The 20,400-nt window shown below is 44.1% G+C and overlaps 1 protein-coding gene across 3 annotated transcripts in view; it reads right to left on the minus strand.

Annotated features, from left to right (window-relative positions):
• Nucleotides 1-13,117, minus strand: part of P130cas (Serine_rich_CAS and FAT-like_CAS_C domain-containing protein p130CAS) — an 84,948-nt gene extending 71,831 nt beyond the window's left edge. For all 3 annotated transcript variants that reach the window (XM_076802815.1, XM_076802814.1, XM_076802812.1), the window contains exon 1: nucleotides 12,752-13,117. In XM_076802815.1, the coding sequence (XP_076658930.1) occupies nucleotides 12,752-12,796 (45 nt within the window). In that variant the 5' untranslated portion in view covers nucleotides 12,797-13,117. The remainder of the gene's footprint in view (nucleotides 1-12,751) is intronic.
• Nucleotides 13,118-20,400: the final 7,283 nt, after the last annotated feature.

Here is a 20,400-nt window from a genome sequence, read left to right on the forward strand (position 1 = left end):
CCTTGTGTCACGAATGTTTGGTCATATTGTCATTCGTTCATTCATTTATTCATGAAGACACTGATCCTTGCAAATGTCTCTCTGCATTTTAAAAATGTACAATTGTCACAAATGCACACAAATACGTATCCTAGTGGTTGCGACGTTGATATTTCGGATGATAAATTTTGAATGAAACAGCAACTATCGTTCGGTGATTGTTGAGATCATTTTCGGCTCGGAATTCCGAGTTCATTGCAACATAGACCAAGAGGGTACAACGTAGTATCAAGACGAAGAAACAGTTTCTCCGCTCGAAGAAACTTAGGAGGAAGATACAATGATCGAAGGGGGTCAAAAGGGGTCCGTCATAGAAGCGTATACATGTATACGACGACTCGTCGAGATCGAAACCGAGGAGAGAGAGAGAGAGAGAGAGAGAGAGAGAGAGAGACGAGAGAGATTGTTCTGGCACCGGCATGTCGTGGGCCGGAAGTTCTGTCCAAATATTTTATGTGGGGGCGGAAGGGTGGCACAATGGGCGGGTCAGTGGCCTCGCTTTCTGAAGATTCTTTCGTTGGATCCTACCCACAAAGGAACCAGCCCTCCTTTTGTCAACCGCGAGTAATAGAGACTCGTGACTGACTATCTTGTACCGATTTGCGCGTATTCCCTTTGTCGCTGTTCGTGAAACGCTTGGAAACTGATGCATTATGACGTTACATGGCTGGAATAAGCCAACGTCCATGTATCTCTCTCCTTATTTTATTTTGCTTCTTATTCGATCCATTGCTTTATCCTACTTGACGTTATTTTATTTCCTCGATAATATTTTTCATCATTTTTACTCGATATTTATTCCATTGTTCCATTTTTACAACGACAAAACGGAAGACAAATAAAAACCCGACACAATATTGTTTCCAACAACGTGGATTTTATGAAACAATAATGCGAAACAATTGTTAATTGACCGATGAGAACGAAATGACTGATGAATGAATGCAATCAAGAAGAAACGCAGTGATCGATAACGAATAGCCATATTGTAATCCATCCAATTAAATTATTCAAAACCAGTGATATAATTGTTGATTTGCTCGTACATTTATTTTCTACCTCTAGGATTGAAGAGATTGCTGAAGAGAAAAATTTACAGGGATGTTTCACCCCTCCAGTATTACAGTTACCGCAGCTAACAGTACCTATTATTATTAAATTGCAGAATACTATGATGTATTACATGCGACGTAAGGTCTTCGATCATTTAGCACGATTACACGAAATTTGTTAGACGAATGGAGCCGTGGATCTCGAAAAATTATGAATCGGCAGAACACACATCGATCAGCGACGTTGTTTGTCCACCAAATCGATTTCTACATCCTCGATATCGATCAAAACCCGCGCAACGTCGCTGTTACGTCAGACACGATGCGCGTGCATACGGTATCGCGTCTCCGCTTGATACCTCATTCCGCGAATGACTGTCGCTTTCGCAACGGCAGAATGTAAACGTCAGTTCGGTAATAAAGGCGGGGGCGTGACATTTTTCCGCGTCCCGTCCAGCTGACTTTACAATCCTCCGACGTTAGGCTCGCAACAGGAAAATTAACGGGGCGAGCACGCGAGGAAAAGCGCGATTCGGCGACCGTTTATGGTTGCTCTCTACGCCGCTGCGTCTCTCTAACGCCGCAGGATCGTAACGCTGAAAGCACGCAGGAAATTGTCGCCGGGGGTTAAGTGTCAATAAATAAAGCGGCCTGTCACAAGGCAATCAGGCGAAACTTTACGTTCTATTCTTCTTGATGGCCTGTGTGTTTGTCTTTCTAGATGCCGAAATCAATTGAGGCGACGCGATGGTACACGTTTCAACTGCCTGCTAGGCGACTGGGCTCGCATAATCGCGACGAGACACGTTTCCGAAGAATTTTGTGTCTACCCGCTCAAGTATATCGGTTATCAGGTAGATGAGTACAGAGACACATGGAATCACAGTAAAGCCTTGATCTAAGCCGAACAGAGCTACACGATCTTAGTCAGTTCCCTTTCACCGGGGGCATACCACTACTAATCCAATTACAAAAATTCTTTAGTTTTCATTACATTTTTGTGGGACTTTCGCCAAATTATTTGTGAAATTTTTCTGATTAAAATGGCACTAACATAATTTGAACTGTATTCAGCGGAAAATAGTAAACTTGGTGTTTAGTAGTTCTCGTAAATGAACACGCCTTCCTGAAAATGTACCGGTACAACAACCAGCGATTACGCTATCGAACATCAGTTTTGATCCGAATCTTCCGAAGTACACGTGAATCTTTTGCTCCGATTTCTTCGCGAGCGAGGGCATTTAAACGATCTTGTTACTCGAGATCGATCAATTACGATTACGGGATCGTATGATCTGTTCGAGCACGGTTTGACTACCTGGTCAAGTATAGAGTTACCCGATCGATCAATTGTCCCTGAGAGTATCGTTACTCGTATTACGTTTCGTAGTGTAAAACTGTGCTCTCTGGCATGAAACTGAGCAATTTAACCCGCTCGTTGCAGATGAAATTACGACCCTCCTAAGTGCTAAAACCGCAATACTGCAAAATAGTTCTGATTTCACCCTCTCGGGTCCGTGACGACCCAGGGTTACGAACGTTTCATCGAAATTCCTAGCAGCAGATTCGAACGCGGAGGTAACCGAGGGGACTTTGAAGATAAGAGCAGTATCATCGACCAAAAAATAAATCTTCGAAACAGGTGGAATCATCGAGGGTCGCGATAGCAATTGTTACGGCGTATCCCCCGCGTCGTGGCAATTCCCAAAAGCTTCGTAATGAATTCGTTCAGCGAAAGCTCCCGGCCGCAATTAGAATCCACCGGTCGCAGACAACGGCTAAGCCATTTTTATTTATTGCCATCGTACATTACCATGTCGCTCCGATAAGGGAACAAAGGTAGCCGGAGAGGTCGTTATCGTGCGTACACCTTGAACGCAGAAGCTTGTTGCGCCATTGCTCGCGAGAAATCTTTATAGAGCGCCGATTGTTCTCGCTCACACGACCGAGCGTTCTAGTCAGCAACAAGTAGTCAGACTGTGCTGTGCCTCTTCGTGACTACACGTGTAAACGTGCACGACAACGCTCGGCGCTCGTGAAAGCTGCCGGGAACTGGATCGATCCTTTATTTCGTTAAGGATCATTTTTTAAGACGCATCGGATCGCTCAGAAATAAATCATCTCTAGGAATTAATTACAGGAAAACCAGTTGCTCAACAATTTTCATAACCTGTTCAGGCATTAGTCAATATTGTAGATAAGTTTTTGTTGCACACTGTAGCTCGCCGATTGACGACACAAGCTCAGAAATGCAGACCTAACTCCAATCGCAGCTACGTCCTGCAATTGTCTTCTATTAATAAGAATGTTCGACGATGTTTAGTATTGAACGCGACAGAAATAGTAACGTTCGTCTGAATGCTCATAAATTATTTAGATTTGTCATGTACTCGATAGAATTGTGTCACTTCAAAATCCAGGTTGCCGGACAAGGGTCGTAACTCGCAGACAAAAATTTTGAAGACACAGAACGAAGTCGTGCAATTTTTTAATGCAAAAATGCCGAGCTACCCATCGCTTCTCGATTCCTCCGCAACACTTCCGGTTGGCTTATTTCGAGAAAGTTTTCGAGGAACGCGTGCTGCTCTTATTTTTGCTAATGTCGCGAGCCACAAGATGCGAGGGGGAAACTTTTAATAGAATCCCTCCTCCTCGCGAATCTTTTTCCTCGTCCCGAAAGTTTCTTCGGTTTCAAGGCATTCGGAGAAGCCGTGTTCGCCGAAACTTCGCCGACCACCGCCCCGCAGTTTCATTTATGCACTCGTTTGCATTATTTCGACAGCTTTGGTACGCCCTCGACCGTGATATACATACTTCGCCGTGATGATTATACGGTTATGCGCAAGATTTTAGTTTCAAAGTTTCAAAGTACACCCGGCATGTCTGATGTTCGCGAGCTCGAAAGAAGCCGATCGAATTTTATTCCGCGTGGTTGCTTTACTGCTTTCATGCAATTTGCATAATCTGCGATTTTCAGTCGTAGCTCAACGTAGCCACTTTTTTCAGATTGATTCTATTCGATTACCAAGCGATACCTAGACTGCAAAATAAAATCTTTCCAAGTCTATTGTGGGACATAGAAGACACATGAGAATATACTGAATCGTTTACCACTAACCCTACCGTGGAATTCAGTGATTTCTCTATATATGTCGCCAAGGCCTGGATGATAAACGTCGCGGAATTATCCCCACTACTGTGGTCTATACGAGAGGTCCCGGATGCCTAGGAGTGTAAAGAAAATTTCCGTATAAATGCGTAATTGTGCTATGTACTTCAAAGGTTTAAGTTTAAATTGCATGTACAAACACAAAAGAAAATTCTAGAAGCACTCTCAATCCGCGATTGATTTATCAGCGACTAGGGATCAAAATTAGCGTCACGTTAATTTGTGGTTGGTTGATAGGGGTTGACACAGGACTGGGCACTCTGCGGGTACCCATTTGTAACCGGCATACGCATAAGTGGTGCACGAGTCGATCGTGCATGCTCGTGTTCTTTTATCAACATGCAACGGTGATTGTAAATGTCAATAGTAGTTAATTGCCTTCTAATTCAAAGCTCCGTCGGTTTTATGCCTCATAAAGACCACATACGTATATCACGATAAACCGAATAGTTCGGGGAAGAGATTCGTCGTTTGTGCTTTCATAAAAATTCTCGCAAATTACGATTGTTTTTTAATTATTCTTAGACCGCGAATCGTTTCGCGAATTCCCATTTTCGTGGTTTATTTTTTAAACATTTTTTTTTTTCGCTGACAATGTTCGAATGTTTGTCGACTCCTGGTTTTTCTGGGAAATATGGTATGGAAATTGAAAAAATAGGGGAGAAGCGAAGTTGCATCGGAAAGACGTCGGCAGTAGGGGTTGCTCGAGTCGAGACCGATCGATTCCGTGCTTCTCCAGCCACCCCCGACCTGGGGGTCCTTTCAACCCTGGTCAATGTCACGTTAGATTAGAAATCCACCCACGTTTTTCCCTCCGATACACCTAGACCGACGTTTCCTGGCAACAGAACACAAAAGGTAGTACATGGACTTTGAAACAATGAAGTGTCTGCAATCTGTTAAAATTATTTTCAAAAACAAAAGGAATTTCTGTTCGACTCCAAGCATCTTGCTAATAATGCAGATAATTTCTATATTGCCCGCACGTTTTTCTAATGACAATAATTTTGCGTGAGCTGACCCATGGCTCGGGTTGTTCCACAAATTGGTTTTGTGCAAGATAAATAACAAATGTGCGAAAATTGGTAGTTGGAAGGTCTAAACGTTTCTGGTTGGAAGTAAGCTATGTCTTCTTGTTTGCCGTCCGCAATCACTTCCAATAATTCCAACAGTTGCACTCTGCTCCAACCGCAGAGCTCTAAACCAGCATAATTTATCTTGTCTATTAAAGAATTGCCTGTCAATGTTCCAGTCCGACCACGGCCACGGTGGTACGAATCCCTACACGCGTTTCGCACGAGAGAAGGGCAGCACGTTTTGCCTCTTGCTTCTCGCATTCGCCTTTCTCTGCGGTGCGAGATAACCACAAGTGCAAATAACGGTAAATTGAAACGCATTAAGGGGCTATTCCCATTCGAAAGGGTCAAAAACTGACATTATTTTGTCGTTCACGTTCGTCTTCGTCGGTTTCACCGTGGCGTCCTTTGAAATGTCAAGGTCCTCCATGTTTCTTTAAACGGTGTCCAAGGTCTTGCGAAGGTCAAAGTTATTATAGTTCATTGAATCGGACTTGTTGGCTTTTTTGCATCAAGGTTGTAAAAATCTTCATTCTCGTTTCAGGAAATATTAACGACCTTCAAATCTCAGGAAATGTGACCTTTAATGCTACGTTGTTTACCCTTTATGTGTACAGGGTGATCCACTTAAATCAATCTCTCTGGTGCCAAGAGGTTCATAAAATCAATATTTTTCGTGTGACGGTGAATCTACTCGCGGTGAAAACATAATTTTTTGCGTTATGAGGAGTATATTCGTAAAAAAAGTAATTAAAAGAATTAAATGTAATCCTTTATAATTTAACTAAATTTTGCAATGAAAGATCACGTCTATCTACGAGATGTCGCCGTATTGCAACGTGGCTACCACCTGTAATGCTTTTTTGCTCCCTCCGGTTCTCCTTGGTAATTAATTATCCATAAAGTCAGTTTCCAACGGAGCAACATGTAACGTCGCAGCGCATCCGAGGAAATTTATTGAGCCTAACTGTAACTCAAACGCACGGCAACTTGTCTCTTCTCAAATTGAATGTGCACTAATGTTCACCGTCCGGAACAAACTAATAATAATGCCGAGCGTAAAACCGTTAGCGTTCGAGGGCGCGATCGAAATCATGAATAGAAACGATATCCTCCGAGGTTTTCGAGCATATCGACATCGTTCTAAACTGGTTTTCACGTGTCCATAAACAACGCAAATATTTATGCGTTCCCGTTTTACGCGTCTGCCAGCATTCTACGGGGAGAGTGTACCGATATAACTCTGAATTCACACTCGGCTCCTACTCGTCAAATTCGAGACTCGGAAAGTTAAACGAATAAACGCAATTACTAGACCGCGGAACTTTACGCAAATCAACGTTTTTCAAGTGTCATTTCCCGGTAATTCGAACTAAACCTACAGTTTTTTTATTAACTTTTTACACTCGAGCCCGTACGTTGTCGCATTAAACGCACCCGGTGCACCATGCAAAGCGTGCAGTTCAGCGATTACTTACGGTTATTTAAATCGTTTCTGAACGTTCCAACGGACGTTGTAAAATTTACTATGCGAATGGTCCTCGGCGGATTATGCTTCTCGATGAGCATCGAAGATGCCATAAGTAGCGCGTCTTAGTGAGGTCACAAAGAAATAGTAGCCCTACACGATTCATGTCACAGCACGGACCCGAGGATTGGACTTGGATCAAGACTTTACTGCAGTCAATGCGTAAAATTGGAACATTTTACCCGAGGTGTTTTGCCAGTAGTGTACACATGTGTTTGTCGTCGATTAGCATGAAACGACTCGGATGCTAGACCGTCAGCGAGGGTGTACTCCGAATCTGAGATTATCTCTTTATCCGTAACGCGAAGTTCCACTTAATGAGAACGTAATGCGATTCTTCCGATGAAACGAAGGGGTGGTGATAACTGTTAAACACGTAAGCGTAGCCTAATGGGTAGTAAATAGGACGAAACTGCATCTCGAGGAAATGCGCACTCGTTGTCAGTGTACGAACGCGCACAAAATTGTGTGATTACCCGTGTAAACAACAAATAAACATATAGCGCAGCAATTGCTGCAGAAGACGAGTAAGAAACATTTCCCCCATTTATTTTTCAACAACCCTTGTCCCAATTATGTTATTTATGATTCCATGTGAAATTTCCGTAACCGAATGAATTTTTAAAAATCTCTCCGAGCACAATCCAACTTTGTACTAATTCATTTTTGTTCGAAGCATCGACGAGAATTCCTCTTTGAATCATCCTCTGTATAATCAATTTTTTAATTCATTCATATCAAATGTGTGGATCCACTTACGTTCGAGCATAATTTACAAATCCTCCGATCGAACGTGAGCATCAACGAATTCCGCGACTTAGTCTCCCGTTTTCATCTCAAACTCATCATACCTAATTCGAAGAGGACTGAGAAAATGCGCGGCGCGTGACGATTGTCAAATTTTCCAGCTTACGCCGACGCTCCTTCACGAAATCACCCAAACGAGACGAATGGTATAAAATGTCGACGTATCACGATTAATTGAAATTTATCGCCGGGGAAGAAAAATCGATCTCGTGAGGAGCCCGCAGAAATATCGCGCGAATTCCATATTTCCCAGATCTCGAACAATCCGAGACATTCCACTGTAATCGATCGCAGGGAAACGAGGAATTTATATTGCCACGTACCGGGTGTCCCGAAATTACATGGTGCTGCTTTACGGTTAACTTTTGCGAGCGAACGTGTTCAGAAATCGGATTCTCAACGTAAGCGTAGCGATGCTTGTGCGTTTATGTAGATCCCGAATGCACTGTATTCAACCAATGTTTCTCATCTACTCTAATGAAAGAATATTAAGCTATCATCGGTAGGTACATTATAGAAAAAAATATTCGGAGCAATGTTTGTATACCGTCGTCGCACCTAATTGAACAATTTTCTCATTGTCTCGATCTTTTCATTGCACCTAATTGCATAGTTACCAGTCTAAATTATTCGCCTGGGGCGGTACAGTCAGATTTGAAAGCCTGATTCAACGTTTGTTGTTGCAGGTCATTGAAACTAGCGCATTGTAGTCGCCAACATTGTTTTCACCGAGTTGGCAAATTTCGATTTTTAAGAAATTTGATTATAAATAGTTGATCCAGTGTCCTGACTGTTAGTTTTTAGAAGAAGCGAGACTAGTTTTGAGAAAGAATGCGACACGCGTGGTGCGCTCCGCTCTAATGCACTTTCATAACTGCACAGTTTAATGCGAGTGCAGGTAAGTATACACCGTGTACGTGTCGAGAAAAGCTGCGAAGCTTTTCGTCGCCGAAGTACGCAAAGCCCAACAAAGCCGAGACGCCGTGCAGAAGTCACGGTATTCGTGACGGGAGGTCGCGTGCGGCATCGTTAACACATAACGTGATCATTAACGCAAAGCACGCGCCCGAAGAATACCGAATCCACATCATCAAAGTTCCTCGCTCTTTTCCGCCACGGGAATGCTAATGCCGAGTTCCACTGCTATCTTTTCCCTCGTATCGATTATTAATAACCGAAACGTTCCCGCGAACGTTTACTCCTAATATCGTTCTCCAATTTTTCATTATTCCTCCAACTTATTCCACGTTAATAACCAAGGCATTAACTTGATCGCAGTTCAACGATACGATTTCGGATCACGTGTTCCGGTTAACATGTCCCGGCCGTAATTTGCTTTCACCGGTGCTTAAAAACGTGCACGCTTAGAATATCAGCGGTGTGCTTATGCGGGCCAGCTATGCGAGATGATATCGTACAGCGACGCGAAGCATCTTTCGCATACGGAACGCTCGCTCTGCCGACGTTCGATCCCCGCCGTTCGCTGCTCGGATCGTTTCAAAAGGACACGAGACTATTTTATTTTCAGGATAAATTCTCTTTTACGGACGTGTGCAAGGAGCGCCGCGTTTGACGTCGGCTTTCGAAACAATCGATAAGGCCTCTCTCGCTAAGTAAGAATTCTCTGCCGGTGTACGTCACGCACCTTCCACGAACGATAAACCTGAAACACGCATTCTGGAAGTCCGACGAATCTGCGAGCGCGACGGATCGTGTAGGTGTTTTCTCGGAGTCGTCGGAATACCGGGAATATCCATGACTTCAACGCGGACTTTCGAAATTATCAACATCCGTAACACAAAGTGTGTGTATGTTTTTTTTTTTTAAGTCATTAAATAACTCTGGTGAGCTACTTTGTGAAAGACCGGAACAGAGAAAGATCTACGAGGCTACATTATATTAATATTTCATGAAGCACGTTGCTTACGATAAAATATTTGATCAGTCAAGATCGATAGCCCTTACGTAATGGCAATCTGCCTGCGCGAGATCCAGCAAAAAATTCTTCCGGCTCGAAGATCGAGACGGTAGTATATGGCGTTGTGGACTGAAAATCGTCCTCGAGACTGACGGGAATTTTGCACCGATCCGGCATTTCGAAATTTGACGACGACCGATGACACCCACGCGGGCAATGGAAAGCTCGACACCGATCGTCGATGTGACCCTCGCAACAGTCAACGTGTTGCTTCTCTTTATGTTGCCACGAAAGCGGCTGTCCCGACGAATTCAACGATACACGGCTCCGTAATGGTCAAGGTCACACGAGGGCAGAGACAAAAGTCTGCGAGAAAGATCTGGTACACAATGAAAGCGGAGTTCCAACAGGACTCTGCGACCTTAGCCGTTGCTCAACCCGTATTTCACATGTTCCAGCTATGAGAACCTCTTTTCTCCACCCTGGGTGACCTTGAACATTATTCCCCTTACGTGACTGTACATTAGAAGTTTCAACCAGTCTACGAATTCGAATTTCACAAACTCCAGTTAACAGTTTTACGTAACTTTCCAAATAACCGAACATCTTGCGACGATAAACAAATTAGAACCAACAAAGATAAAACTAAGATATTTATTCATAGATTTATTCAATAACACATTTTCCATTCTGTTCTACGACTTTTTGCCATTTTTGAGGTAACTTATAGCGTTACTGAATAAACCTATCAACAAATATCCTCATTTTATCTTTGAATTTTAATTTTAAAACGCTACTAACTTCATAAACTGAAGAACGAACACTGTTCGTCAACCAGTGCAAAAATATTCGAATTAGAAAAATCTCGTAAAGAATTTGACAAAAACTTGGCAAAACTTTCAGAATAATCAAACATCATGCGACGAGAGAAATGAACTAGAAACAGCAAAGTGCCCGTTGCTATAAACTGAAGTGTTAGACACACTTGCTCCGATAACTCCCGAGACAATAAATAAGGTTGTACAAACAAATACACATGGTTTCATTCTTCGAAGCAAGAATATGGCAATAATAACGTATTTTTGAACGATATGAATCATCGCGAGTGTCTTGCTCAACCATAACTTCTCTTTCGCTTAACCTTAACCCGAATAACAACCGCGAGAACCGATTCAAGGTGTTCTCTCCTTCGGACAATAGGTTGTAAACAAACTTCTTGTGTTTTGTTTCTGAAAAAAAAGTTTTTTATGATTTTTCCTGGGAGCGTTGGAACCCGAAGAGATAAGAAGCGAGAAGAGGACGAAGACAATGTAGATTTAGGGTGTGAATAGGCCAAAATAAACACTGGGGGAATTCTGACTAAAAGACTTCCTTCGAATAAACAAATGAAACATTAAACGAGTCGCTAATTTTTTGAATCACGAATTAACTGCTCGAAACGAAACGCACGGAAAATTGATAGATATAAATTTTGAACTACTCTTTGAAAATAAAGTTTAAATTTTGCGGTCAGCAGTTTATCTCTTTGCATGATTGTTACTTTTATTATGGATCATTGAAAACAGACCATTGAAAACAGAAGGCGGGATCATTTAAAACGATCCAGCCGGTAGAATTCGATTAATCTAAGCGCTATCGAACGCTTAACATGTCGCGAACGTTTACTATAATACGCCGAGAACAAGCATGTGCACACGATCGTGTAATATTGACGCAACGTGAGGCGAGGCGCACAAGGAACTTTCTGTTCCCACAAAAGGATGTTCTCGAACTCGGTAAGTAACAACTGCAAATATTTGTCTTTTCTGCGCCATCTTGACAGGAGTGGCGTGCTGTTCCAACACTTCGATACCATCGCCATAACAACTTCATTTCCCATTTTACAACCCACCTTTTATCTCTAATCGCCTCCTTTTTTCTCAGAACTGAAATCACCATTCTCGTCCGACAGCGAAAACTCTCCAAACAGAACCACACAATTCGTGGAACGCAAAAGATTTGAAAGTCACCCGGTATATAAACTGAATTAAAATTCCGGTAACTATCATCACTTGACAGTGGAATATTAATGAACTGCGGATTTTTATGCGAAAAAATTGTTCAGCAGACATAAGAATTGGAAACGAAATTCTGGAAAAATTTTTTCTTAAATAATTTCAATAGACTCAAATTCTTTCAATTTTCTCGCTTTAAATTTCCTTTACGCAACTTTTCCTGTAATAAATATTAAAAAATTAATTATACTGCACCAGATGTTACTGTTTGGTACCAAAATACTTTTGGAATAAACAAATAGCTTGCTTGTTTAGGTACAGTTAAATGGTGTACCCTATACCATACAGCAATCAACAATGCAAATACCTTTTTTATGTGCCCATCTTCAAGGACTTTAGAAAATTATATTTTTTTTTTTCAACAGCAAAGGTCATTAGCAACACGGTACATTTTCTTACAATATATTATACATATTTGTATCCTTGATATACTTGGCAAGACCGGCGATATACTCCTTAGAACTGAACAGAATGGGTAAGGATCTAGGCAAACTTAGCATTTTTCCTGTACAGTATAAATAATAGAAAATATGCATGCAGAAAAGCTCGGTACAGAACAGAAAAATTTCCGAGGCCTACAAAATGGCAAAACTAAATATGAGAGGAGACTTGGCTGAATGAAAAACCTGTCTAATTTTCGCCGGGTTTTCTACCGATTCGAATCAGCCGCCACACTTTCACCGATCGACACGCAGATCGCGTCGACCGCTCTGAACTTGTTACGTTAGCGAATCGATAAAATCGAACCGCGAGCCGTGCCGCTTTTACGGTCCACGGGGAACGCGCGCGACCACCGAAAAGCTTGTCCGAAAAAAAGTGGCGAGTCACGGAGAGGCATGAAACCGTTCGACGAATCGGTTTCTTTCGTCGAAACGAGTTCGAATTACGAAATTCGAACGGGAACGGGCCCGCGCACGAAATTCGAGCGGAATTCCAGAAAACGAATCCGCGGTGAACGTAAACAGTGACGTAGACGGTCGACGCGGTGTTTTCTTTCGTAGTCGCGCGGAAACACGGGAAGCACGTACATCTAACAGCGGCAGACTTTCAGGTTGAAGGTCACGAGGTGAGAAATATTCCGCCTCGAGTGCAGAAAATCGTCGCCTACCTGGTTCAGTGTCGTCGGAATGATGTCAGGCGTTTGCGGCAGCATCTTTCGCGGAATTTATGGTTGTGCGGCCCTCGAGTCAACACGGTCTCGACGCACGCACGATCGGTAGCATAATATCCTGGCCGAGTGAACGGGAGAAAACACCTTGACAGGATACACACAAGGATCGATTCACGAACGACTCGCGGCACTGGTTTAGTTTAATCACTGATCGTCTCGGCGGCGCACTGATTAATCGTCGAACGAACGTCCTCGAGATCGATCCCGACGCGACCGATAAATATCGTTTCGGTGTTTACAAAAATACGATCGATTTTTTCGCGTACGAACGACCCACAGAGAGGACGTATACTCTCACGACGAAGTCATGCGCGAGACTGACGGATCCGGGCGGTGTAGCTGGGCCCGAGCGCTGCCGAACGGCCACGGAAACGGCCGAACACCTATCATCCCCCGAACACGAGCGCGCCACGGCATTTCTGAAACTTAATCGCTATTGACTGGCGACCTGCATTAAGATTATTGCTTCTGTTCGTGTTCATTGTTAATATTCAGCCTCCTTTTTGTTTCTATTCGTCTATTAATTTGCAGTTTTTATGCGAAAAGTCTTCTCCCCGAAAAACATCCACCTTTTCAGAGTTGAATTTCCGTACACAATGGTACACAATGCACGTAAGAGTGGTTATTGTATTATAATTATAAGAATAAATTCTTGGACTTCGTGATCTAATTTTTAATTTTTTGATTATGATAAGAGATTAGGAATTGTATAGATATTGCAATTTTAAATTACAAAGATAGCAATGGGCGGTAGATAACGGAACAATGAAAGTCTAACATATTTTTAATCAATTGGATTTTTAAATATTTTTACTCAAGAATTATTTGATCGATTTCGCACGAACAATTTATATCTTGTACGCTACTGAGCATCGTTATGGAAATTCCATCCGGGATCACACAATAAGATATCTGTGCTAGTAATTTTTGGAAAATTGCAGAAAATTAGCTGATTAAAATGCAATTTTAGCAGGAGATAAGACGGCTGTCATCGTGGACGGTATGTTCCACGAAATACAACTTCATTCCAGGGGAAATATGCGAGTGGCATCGGGAGGTCGTTTGTATTCACCCTGTAATGGTAGTCCCGCAAGTCGCATAATAGTTGTATCTAAAGAGTCGGCTTGCGAACGACAAATTCCTTTCGCCGACCACTTCGACCATACTTGGAATTTAAACGCCGCGTCCACAAGACGAACCATTGAAATTCGCGGAAACACCATGGAAAGATCGAATGCCTGTGTCTACGGAGTCGACGCGATGCAGGCGTGTCGAATAAAATGGAAAAACAATCGTTGCTTCGCGTTGCAAACAAATAAACTGCCGATCTGTATGCATTCATTATAAAAATACTGCAACAGATTCTCGTTTATTTTTAACACCGCTGAAAATACGTTGTTTAAAATTCGTCTACAAAAATGGACAATTGTATACACATCCGCAGCGCACATATGAACAATATATTATATCTTATCTGATTTAATGCTTCATCTAACGATACCGGATCGCGTGCATTTACAGTGAATATGCGAATGTTCGAACGAGTCATTAATTTTAAATGGATCATTAATTCCTGTTGTCCTGACACACCTGTTTGGCGCTAATGATAAGAACAAGGATTACGCCAGGAAGCATGAGTCAAACAAATGACTCTCAGCGGTGACTGACGAATTCCCCGTAACGTTTTCGTCAAATGAGTCAAACTCATTGTCAGTCAGGCTTTATACCTAAAATGGGCTAACCGAAATTCCAAAGTAGGACATTAAACTAGTGCAACTTTATTTAATTACTTAGCGATTTTTAAGAGAATACCAACTTGAGTGAACAAAATGAATTTTAGGAATTCGTCAGAAATGTTTAAGAAGCACATTACCGAGATCCTCAATTAAAAGAAAATGCAAGAACGGAAATTGGCGTTTTGGATCGGTTATGCTGGAACGTCTGCTTAAAGTTGCACGCTCTTATCCTGGTCTATCCGGCCAGGACGCCATTATCAGTATGTTATACCTGGCATCTTCGTTTATTATTGACAGACGATCGACCCGTCGTTGCATAGAGACCACGTCACACGACCGGGCCAGGACAAAAGCGAAATTAATTAGAAAATACGGCAGAATTGGATCTCCCGGCATGACTTTCTACGACCTACATTTCACGGATTGGAGAACGGTCTCGTCCGCGTCGCTGGATCACCGTATCGCAGACTTCCGGAATAATTCACCGACGAATTCCATGGTGGTTTAGGCACCCGCTGCCATATCTCACCCGCGTTTACGTTACCCGGTAACAGCGGGAGATACAATAAGTGGACGGCTTGGCCACGAAGAGCTGGCGCCGCGGAACCTCTGGAAGACTATCCATAAAACATGCCCGCTCGTACGAGGTGGAGAGAGAACATCCGTGGAAGAAGGATGAAAAGGGTAGCAGCTCTCGCGATGGAAAAGGGACTAAACGTCTTTCCGCCACTTGTCTCCCGTGGCCACCGAGAAACGCTTAGGGGCACGTTTACAAAAGAAACACCGGGAGGAAGAAACGTGAAAAATGACTGACAACCATCTGGAATTTTTTCTTCCGCCTCATACTCGGACCAAACGATTCTCTAACGCCAAGATGAACGTTTCGTTCGTCTACTAGACCTGTTATCTCCATGGGGGTGCCACCAGCCAATGTTTAGATCTGGAGGACGTTAAAGTTTCAGCTTCTGGTTTTTATTTTCTTCAGTTGAAGTTTTTAATACTGATAATAAAGACATCCTTATCCTCGGGCCAGACGGTTGTTTAATACCAGGATGAACGTTCCGTTCGTTTACTAGATCTGTTTTCTCCATGGGGGTGCTACCGTCCACCAATAAATCTTGAGACCTAGAGGTTCGCTTTATCCGTTCGTAAAACGGCAACACACCGAAATGATAGTATGAAAAGCGTTTCACTGGCGGTTAGTCTCGAGGTTTTTGCCCTTGGAATAGCATAACTGTAGTATCGAAGCAAGAGTGATCGTGGCTGGTTCATTCATAGGGTCAACGCAAAAAGAAGACGTCCACTCGAAAGCCCAGAGACCACTCGTGCCTAAAAGCAAAAGAGATCGGTATGTGGATCAATTATACGCGTGCAAGAAACGTGGCACGAATTAATGGGAGCCGGAGGCGTACTGTAAAAAGGGAGAAAGAGGATCCAAAGTGAAACCATCCGTATCCTTCCTTAATTCGCGAGCACGAAGTGCCTACACTATAGTTTTGTCAATGTTTTTTGGCCCGCAGTACCCACTTTGCAATTCATTTTACGCGGCACCTCCTTAAACAAACCGTCGCTGCTATCGCATCTCCTAAATATACGTATCTTCGATTTGGTAGCACCGTAGCCAGGACCGAGACGAGTTCAACGACCTTGAATACAGACGACCTTCAAGTGACCTTAAGTCCAGAGATCTGAATTCCTAGAGACACTACCCTGTGAAATTCGGGTTAAGACCACCACCTATGCGGCGTCAGCAAATTTTGATAACAGTGTTTAAAAACAGAAAGTCCACATTAATTTCAAACTGATTTTCCTAATGAATTATTGGGGGAGAGACAACCGTGCGTTTCCGCGACTTGTATGAAGATAAATGATGGTGATTCCATGATGAATCGGTTGCGTGTGAGAAACGACATTGATTTTGAATAAAAGGGTTCCGGGCGAAGGAAAAATTCGGAGTTTCGGAGAAGTCCGATAAAATCTTGTATTTCGGCGGTCTTTTCGATGATCCCGGTGAACGGTGGCATCGCGCGCGGTACGCGTCGACGCCTCGTATCCCGTGCAACTGGAAAAGTAACGAGCGCGCTCTTTAAAAGAAGAGGTTCACTTGAAGTGCTCTGGAACGAATGGAGGTTGCCGAACGAACGCCCGCAGAGATATTCCGGTTCGTGAATAAATTGCCGATGGCAAGGCCACAACTAACGGCCGCCAGTCTGGCGTCGATATTCCTGCTGCCGTTTCGCACACACGTCGAACACGGGGCCCGACACACGCGCTCGCTCATCTTCCTCCTCTCGGCCTCGCCAATTTCCTCCTTCTTCATCTTCGTCGCGGCCGTGATTCCAGGATCGATCGTAACTCGACTTAAGGGGAGGGAACCGAACCTGACCAGGGCAAGCTCCGAATGCCCCGACACAATAATGATCGTCACGCTATGAAAGAACGAACGGCCGCTAGAGGAAGCTAAATAGTAACATTTCTGTCCAGTAGGGGAGCTAGGAACGTTTTCCAAAGTTCAGTATCGAGCAACACACTGTATTGGTAAAACAGAGGAAGAGAGAATGTACGGACGTACAACAACGTGGATGGCGCTGTCGTAGCTTCGTTCGAATAGCCGTGCCGCGGCACACTCACACACCGCCTGATCAGCGTGTACGTGTGCCGACGGCGATCGCAAGGGTCAGGGATGCCTGGAAATATTTCCCAATAATGCAGTCACGGGACTTGTCAATGGTGAAAAGAGCTAGATGAAAGTTCTATCTAGGGTGGAAAGGTCCTCAGAAGTCGTACTTTTGCATCATTGAGAAACGGTTAGCAATATTCGGCAGCACGTCGTTTCTCAGGGAGGCTATGGGAACTGACATGGCGGCACACTCACACACCGCCTGGTCGGCGTGTACGTGTGCCGACGGCGATCGCAAGGGTCCGGGATGCCTGGAAATATATCCCAATAATGCAGCGACGGGACTTTTCCATAGTGAAAAGAGCTAGATAAAGGTTCAATCTAGGGTGAAAAGGTCCTCAGAAGTCCTACTTTTGCGTCATCGAGAAATGATTAGCTATATTCGGCAGCATGTTGTCCGCCAGAGAGGCCCGTAGGAGCATGAGCGGCGCGACAACGTGGATGGCGCTGTCGTAGCTTCGTTCGAATAGCCGTGCCGTGGCACACTCACACACCGCCTGATCAGCGTGTACGTGTGACGACGGCGATCGCAAGGGTCAGGGATGCCTGGAAATATTTCCCAATAATGCAGTCACGGGACTTGTCAATGGTGAAAAGAGCTAGATGAAAGTTCTATCTAGGGTGGAAAGGTCCTCAGAAGTCGTACTTTTGCATCATCGAGAAATGGTTAGCAATATTCGGCAGCACGTCGTTTCTCAGGGAGGCTATGGGAACTGACATGGCGGCACACTCACACACCGCCTGGTCGGCGTGTACGTGTGCCGACGGCGATCGCAAGGGTCCGGGATGCCTGGAAATATATCCCAATAATGCAGCGACGGGACTTTTCCATAGTGAAAAGAGCTAGATAAAGGTTCAATCTAGGGTGAAAAGGTCCTCAGAAGTCCTACTTTTGCGTCATCGAGAAATGATTAGCTATATTCGGCAGCATGTTGTCCGCCAGAGAGGCCCGTAGGAGCATGAGCGGCGCGACAACGTGGATGGCGCTGTCGTAGCTTCGTTCGAATAGCCGTGCCGTGGCACACTCACACACCGCCTGATCAGCGTGTACGTGTGACGACGGCGATCGCAAGGGTCAGGGATGCCTGGAAATATTTCCCAATAATGCAGTCACGGGACTTGTCAATGGTGAAAAGAGCTAGATGAAAGTTCTATCTAGGGTGGAAAGGTCCTCAGAAGTCGTACTTTTGCATCATCGAGAAATGGTTAGCAATATTCGGCAGCACGTCGTTTCTCAGGGAGGCTATGGGAACTGACATGGCGGCACACTCACACACCGCCTGGTCGGCGTGTACGTGTGCCGACGGCGATCGCAAGGGTCCGGGATGCCTGGAAATATATCCCAATAATGCAGCGACGGGACTTTTCCATAGTGAAAAGAGCTAGATAAAGGTTCAATCTAGGGTGAAAAGGTCCTCAGAAGTCCTACTTTTGCGTCATCGAGAAATGATTAGCTATATTCGGCAGCATGTTGTCCGCCAGAGAGGCCCGTAGGAGCATGAGCGGCGCGACAACGTGGATGGCGCTGTCGTAGCTTCGTTCGAATAGCCGTGCCGTGGCACACTCACACACCGCCTGATCAGCGTGTACGTGTGACGACGGCGATCGCAAGGGTCAGGGATGCCTGGAAATATTTCCCAATAATGCAGTCACGGGACTTGTCAATGGTGAAAAGAGCTAGATGAAAGTTCTATCTAGGGTGGAAAGGTCCTCAGAAGTCGTACTTTTGCATCATCGAGAAATGGTTAGCAATATTCGGCAGCACGTCGTTTCTCAGGGAGGCTATGGGAACTGACATGGCGGCACACTCACACACCGCCTGGTCGGCGTGTACGTGTGCCGACGGCGATCGCAAGGGTCCGGGATGCCTGGAAATATATCCCAATAATGCAGCGACGGGACTTTTCCATAGTGAAAAGAGCTAGATAAAGGTTCAATCTAGGGTGAAAAGGTCCTCAGAAGTCCTACTTTTGCGTCATCGAGAAATGATTAGCTATATTCGGCAGCATGTTGTCCGCCAGAGAGGCCCGTAGGAGCATGAGCGGCGCGACAACGTGGATGGCGCTGTCGTAGCTTCGTTCGAATAGCCGTGCCGTGGCACACTCACACACCGCCTGATCAGCGTGTACGTGTGACGACGGCGATCGCAAGGGTCAGGGATGCCTGGAAATATTTCCCAATAATGCAGTCACGGGACTTGTCAATGGTGAAAAGAGCTAGATGAAAGTTCTATCTAGGGTGGAAAGGTCCTCAGAAGTCGTACTTTTGCATCATCGAGAAATGGTTAGCAATATTCGGCAGCACGTCGTTTCTCAGGGAGGCTATGGGAACTGACATGGCGGCGCACTCACACACCGCCTGGTCGGCGTGTACGTGTGCCTACGAGGGCTGGAAGGGTCTGGAATTCCGCAACCCATTTCTCTATAATACAGGGATGTGAATTTTCAGTAATGATTCGCACTAGATAAAAGGATCAACCTAACATGCTGAATCCCTCGAAAATCCGTAAAAATTATTGTTTGCGAAATGTAACAAATGGTTTGACAAACTATATTTAAATAAATGATTCTTTTCTAGTTTTTATCTCTAGATACAAGTGAACGCATTCTAAATATTTTCAGTAAAAATTTGCTTTCTATAACTCCGTGCCGTGACATTGACACTGGAGGGTGTCATAAATTAGCCCTCCCACGACACTGTCCCGCCGAAGACGAAAGAACTTTCCTGTAACCTCGGTGCAAAACACAGTCATTCTCTAAAGTCTGAAACATCACCGCTTCGCACGAATGTACGATTGCCTAGTAAATATGATCCAAATTATATCATGTTTGGTGTCAATTTTATCAGGAAAATGACGCGAATGTGTTGAGAGAAGTTTCATGAAAAAATAATGGAAAACAAAAAAGATTATGTCATTCCATCGGGATTGTCTTACCGATATACCTGACCTTGCACAATGTTACACCCTTCGGCGGTCTAGCTTCTGGGTCTTTCGACAGGTACACGCTTGAGGGTGTCAGAAACTAGCCCTCCCAATATAACCCCAGATAAAAGAGCTAAGGGGCACAGAATGCCTGTGGGATTAGGACAAGTTTCACCGATACGTAATGTTACGATAAAAATTACAATCTCATTAAAGACAGTCCAAATGATGCTTCATGTTTTTAATC

The sequence above is a fragment of the Halictus rubicundus genome, chromosome 17, assembly GCF_050948215.1.
Source record: "Halictus rubicundus isolate RS-2024b chromosome 17, iyHalRubi1_principal, whole genome shotgun sequence".
Lineage (NCBI taxonomy): Eukaryota > Metazoa > Arthropoda > Insecta > Hymenoptera > Halictidae > Halictus > Halictus rubicundus.